This window comes from Sinocyclocheilus anshuiensis, unplaced genomic scaffold (assembly GCF_001515605.1).
Source record: "Sinocyclocheilus anshuiensis isolate Anshui unplaced genomic scaffold, SAMN03320099.WGS_v1.1 scaffold1154, whole genome shotgun sequence".
Classification (NCBI taxonomy): Eukaryota; Metazoa; Chordata; class Actinopteri; order Cypriniformes; family Cyprinidae; genus Sinocyclocheilus; species Sinocyclocheilus anshuiensis.
This window is the reverse complement of record NW_015542345.1, coordinates 188326-194047: the sequence shown is the minus strand read 5'-3', so window position 1 is coordinate 194047 and position 5722 is coordinate 188326. Positions and strand designations below refer to the sequence as shown.

The 5722-nt window shown below is 38.3% G+C and overlaps 1 protein-coding gene across 2 annotated transcripts in view; it reads left to right on the top strand.

The window, feature by feature from the left end:
* The window catches only part of LOC107691273 (protein diaphanous homolog 3-like), a 357819-nt gene that overhangs the window by 221718 nt on the left and 130379 nt on the right, over positions 1–5722 (top strand). For both annotated transcript variants that reach the window (XM_016489790.1, XM_016489789.1), the window contains 2 exons: positions 2047–2136; positions 3227–3321. In XM_016489790.1, coding sequence (XP_016345276.1) covers positions 2047–2136; positions 3227–3321 — 185 coding nt within the window. The remainder of the gene's footprint in view (positions 1–2046; positions 2137–3226; positions 3322–5722) is intronic.

Sequence of the window (5722 nt, the reverse complement as noted above, 5' to 3'; positions counted from 1 at the left end):
TGCGGCCGCACTCAGACATTCAGGAACAAACTTTTTAGCGCTGCCCTGCAGTTTTATCAACTAAATTGCTTAATCGCTCAAGAGCTACATTATCTTTCTCAACAAGGAGCTGGTAGCATCATTGTTTCTAAAGCAATTAAAGCCACAGCTTTACTGTTAATAGAGAAACGCGGCAAAACGGTGGTAATTCATACATACACAGCCTCTCTCTCTCTCTGTCGTAAATGAACAGTTGATGAATCTCACTTTTCTGAGGATAGAATATTGAAGTGGAGATCGCTAAACTGCAAGCTAACCGCTGTTTTCAGAAAGCAAGCGCGTTTATCCACAGTGGAGAGAGAGCGCGTGTGCACATGGTTGCCAGGTTGACAAAGATAAGTAGCACACTTAGCAGATATTTCCGTATTGCGCAAGTGTAAAGCTCTGTTTTGGGGTTTACGTCTCTTTATATCAGGCAGTTGTGTTCCTCTGCGGCCAGATTAAACCTTGTTGTAGCCTATATATGCTCTATTCATTCTTTTTTAGAAACCTTGCACTTTTCTACTCAATTTTAAACGTTGTAAAATTTTAAACAAATTAAGCGTGGTCCACTGCTGCACACGTGCCACAATATCGATACGGGGCCAGCTGTATCGATACTCGTATCGTCAAATCTCTGTGACGATGCATCGTCGTATCGATATTTTGAACACAGCACTAGTGAATAGGGCTCTTTTCCTGTAGATTAACCCCGCTCCTGTGTTTTTCAAGTTGGTATCCAGACAACCGTGTTAATTAGTGCACAAGACAATTATGCACTTCTCTCCGGAGACCTGCGTTTACTTCTCTTAATCTGGTGTCTTAAATAATTAAACTTGTATTGAAACCCCTTGCTTTCCATCTGCTCCTCTCCTCATCTCTTTTCTCTTTTTTTATTCATCACTCATTATCTCTCTTCTGAGATCTGAAGAGGGAGCTGTTTAACCTGTTAGTCAATGACCTCTGCGTTGCCTCCTAAGTTTTATTTGTTTTAAAAGCCACACGGAAGACAGAGAAAGATGATATCAAAATATTTACCTCCCTTCCTAAAATCTCCATGCATAGCAAGCTAAATGCATACAGTGTGTATGCGAGTATGTGTGAGTGTGACCCCATTTACTGCATTCATCACAGCTGTGTGGCTCTAATCTCATTCTTCACAGCTGTCTTGCCAAAGACCAATCCCCTTACTCTCTCAGCATGACCATTACACACTCATTGGCTCTGCCTCAAAACCTAATGAGCTACCTAGACAGTATTTTTGGACATGTTCAAATTGAAACTACCTACCTGGACAGAAGTTTTGGACATCGAAATCAAGTTGAAATTAATTTTACTTACTTAGTGTTTTTAGGCATCATAGACAAATTTAAATTGAAGCTACCTACCTAGAACGCGGTTTTGGGTGTCATAGATGAGCTCAGTTGAAGCTACCTACCTAGAAAGTGTTTTGGGGCACCATAGACATGTTCGAATCGAATCTACGTACTTAGACAGCGTTTTTGGGCATCATAGACAAGTTTACATTTAAGCTACACATTGTTTTTGGCTATCATGGACATTTTCAAATCAAAGCATTTCTTGAGCATTATGGGTGTTTGAAAGTGTGCAATTTTCCATTCAGCACACGTTACATCACTCTCCTCCTCCTGTCTCGTCAACATAGCATGTTTACACAATGCCATCCTGCTCATCATCTGACCCCGATAGGTCAACATATCACAGAACCCCACGGGTCCTTATTAAATGCATTTTCCTTAAGACTTTGCTCTTTAATTATTCAGTGTTTTCTGTTCAGTGGTGTTTAAGATGAAATGCTAGTTTCTTTCCCACATGTGATTAACAGTAATGGTGAAAAATTAAGCACGGACTGATGTGTTCCTACTGTTGTAGCCCATTAGTATGCTTCAAGCACTGTCAGTTTTGTGACTGTCTGTGTGTGAATCTGCTTGTTCACACTGGTATTTTTTGTTTTCTGCATACATGTACTTGGGTGTGGTAATAAATTATGTTGATGATGATTTTCAGCTCGACGAGAAGAGGAACTGGAGGAGAAGAAAATCAAAAAGAGAGTCAAAGAACTGAAGGTGCTGGACCCGAAGATAGCACAGAATCTCTGTGAGTATTATCCAGTAGTCTTTGTTTTTTTGTTTTGTTTTGTTTTGGTTTGGTTTGATTTTGTTTTGTTTGGTAATCAAATTTTTGTTTCGTTTATTTTGCTGTTTTTTAATCATTTTTAATCAATTTAAACATTTGCTAGGGTAAAGTGGGGCAACGAACTTGAGCTTCTGTCTCAAAAATGCAATAACACACATTTAAAAAAAGTATAGCATGTGCATAGACCAACAATGACAAACATAGTGCAGATGAGCAGAAATTAATAGTAAGCTTTTAGACTTGTCTTCTCTTAATTATTATTTTTTTTTGATGATTTTCATGTTGTTTTGGAAACAGTATTAAAAACGTATTTCCCTACTGTTCTGACTGTGCAGAAAGGTATGTGAATCAAAACAAGTTTTCAGGTGTCCTTTTTTCCTTGCGGCCTTCCTTCTTTTTCTTTCTCAGAACCTTGAGGTACACAATAACACCTGTCTTGTGCTGTTATACAACGTCTTCTCTCTCTCTTTCCATCTTTCACAGACACTTCTCTTTGCATCTGTTTTTAACATTTAAACTGCTTTTCCTCTTTACTTTTTCGCTGTTTTTCATTTGCATGTATTCACACTAATTCATTTGTCCGAGTGTCTCTGTGGCAATAAACAAAGATCTGTAATAAAAGGGAAAGGGAGAAATGAAATGTTCCTGTCCCAGCTGAACACCCCGCCAGTCGGATCACTGTCCCTCACCCTTTTTCACCCTTCTGTCATTCACTTACTCCTTCTCTCACCTTCCCTTTATTGCCATTCTTCTGAAATCGGATTTTAGCTCAGGAACTGTGAGTATTTGTGACAAATGCAGGCAGAGGTGAAAACCCTGTTGTCTTGATATATGAATGTTATCTTGATACTGCCTCATCTGGCCCTCGTCTCGACTAGTTGAAGTGAGTTTCAAATGCAGATGACGTCAAGCTCATTCTTTCTTTTTATCAGATATTATCACCATGCAGTGGACATACACACATGCACACAAGACAAAGAGTGTGTGTGGCCTGTTGATGAATTACTGCAGGGAGTTTTTGATGTAAACTCTGCCTCTCTCGCTACCTTAGCCATTTTCCTGGGGTCGTTCCGTATGCCCTATGAGGAGATCAGGAGAATGATTTTAGAGGTGGACGAGGATCAGCTGACTGAGCCCATGATCCAGGTAACATCACCTCTCATCACCATTCATGACCTTTCAAGCATGCCCATGTTCAGAGAGGACAGCCACAAATGTGAGCAATTCAGGGTATTGAATTTTTCAGCAGCACAGTAAACCGTTTCCACATCTATGTTATAGGGTGCTTGTATAACTGATACTTGGTAATTATGAACAGCTTTACAAACACGTCTCATGCATATGCACATCAGAACAAATTTTCTGCTGTTATAATAATAATGTGTTCCTGTGGCTCATTGGTAGAGCATTGCGTTAGCAGCGCAAAAGGTTGTGGGTTCAATTCCCAGGGAACACACATACTGGTAAAAAATGTATAGCCTGAATGCACTGTAAGTCGCTTTGGATAAAAGCGTCTGCTAAATGCATAAATTATAAATTAAATAAATTATAATAAAGGAGATGGTCTACGCTAGAATCATATGACTGCGTCACTATACACTATTGTTTCTCATGGTTTTGGATTTTCATCAAGCACATCACAGAAATACTGTACAGGGGCATAGCAGAATCTTCTGCTTGACACTTTTCTACTGTTGCATGGTTTAAATGCATATATTTCATTTTTGTTTTATAAATACATTAAACATTCTCCCTTTCTTTGATTTCTCCCTGCTTTTTATCATTCAGCAGTGATGTGAGGCTCAGCTTTATGTATTCTTCAGTAGCTCAGTGCACAGCAGGTTCTCATTCACTATTATAGTTTTAAAATATCCACTACTTCAGATCCATAACAGGTCTTTGTTATTTTATACTGCTTACCACTTAAAAGCAGCCTCATATTTATCTTAATGACTGAGATGGGAACAACAGAAATAGCCATCTGCATCTATACTATATATTTCATTTTGGAGTTGACATAGACAAAATTGGCCATCCATCTATTTGGCTCATGTTCATGTGCAATAATGAAGTGGCCATTTGGAGATAAACTAAACCAGTTCATATATGGCTATATGAAGCTTCAAAGTTTTTCCTTTTGAAGTAAGAGGCTTGAGAGAGGTGCTTCCTGACTCCCCCTCCTGAACCCCCACAGATAAGCAGTTAATTAAAAGTGCATTTATATTGTAGTATTTTATTGCCAATACCTATGCGTTATGGATTCAAAAAATAACAAGATCGCAATATGTAAATAAATGAGAATTGCTGGAGATCTATATATATCTACGATTTAATGATCTCATGGAGAGTGACAAGGGTACACGAGAGGTTGAGAAAACACATACGCTGTGGATAGACATGTTCACATGATTGCATGCATAAAAATGATTAAATTGCTGCTAAAACATTTATTTTATGTATTTTTTCTTAGCATTTGCTTTTTATAAGGTAGGCAATGGAGATCGAAAGCAGCTGATTGGTGAAAAGTGATGCTGAAATGGATAACGAAACATCATAGCCCTGCCAATGCTTTGCGATGAAACCACATATTATGATGAAGCTGTGTGAGCCTAATGGTGTGAATTCCAGACCTGCCAACCTGTACGCATTTTGCGTTGCGGCTATGCATTTTGACCTCAAAGTACGCTGGTACGATTTGTCACTCTAAACTATGCAAAAATCTAGTGACGCCTCTGTCCATGAGCAGTATTCAAAACAAGCAACAGAAAAAGATGAAGAGTTCAACCAATCAGAGCGTTTTTTTTTGGTTTTGCATTTAAATAATTTCTGCGTTTTATTTCTCTCCTAGTAGCCTATAGTTTATAGTTTCAGTTCAAAGCGGCTCGCGCTCGCCCCATCAGATGCTCTGACAGAAAGGCTGGGTGTGAGGCTTACAGAGACGCACGGTTTAATGTGTTTGAGATGTGCTGTTTTCCTTAATGTGTAACTTACATTTCACAGGTATATTCTCCATCTGTAAATGTTAAAAAAGCCATGGAAATATTTCCATTTTGCTGTCAGAAGTGCATGAGCTTTTGCTTTGCGATTCTCCGCTAAACTCCACAGACTTCATTTAGAACGAGCGCCGCCGCACGCATGCGTGCCAAACAGACAGAGCTCAATGAAATAGGAGAGCAATAATTCTGACTAAAATATACATTTCGCTGAAATATTAGTAGTAGGACAATAAATGTGACATGCAGAATTTTAAACCTACAAGTAAGTCTATTTTTATGTTATCACTGACTGTAAAGTAACTGTAATGGGGTAATCAAAATAGCGTAACACAACTCTGTGCTTTTGTTCTCATTTATTTTCATTTTTAGTTTAGTGAATTTAACTTCTGCTTTAAAAAACATTGTTTTTAGATTGTAATGTTACAATGTAATGTGACTTTAGCCCCTTTTTTTGCACTTAATAGCCCATAGCCTACTTGGTCACTTTCACTATATTTGTTTTCATTGTCTTTAATATAAACATTGTTTCATTGGACAACAATGAGCAGCAA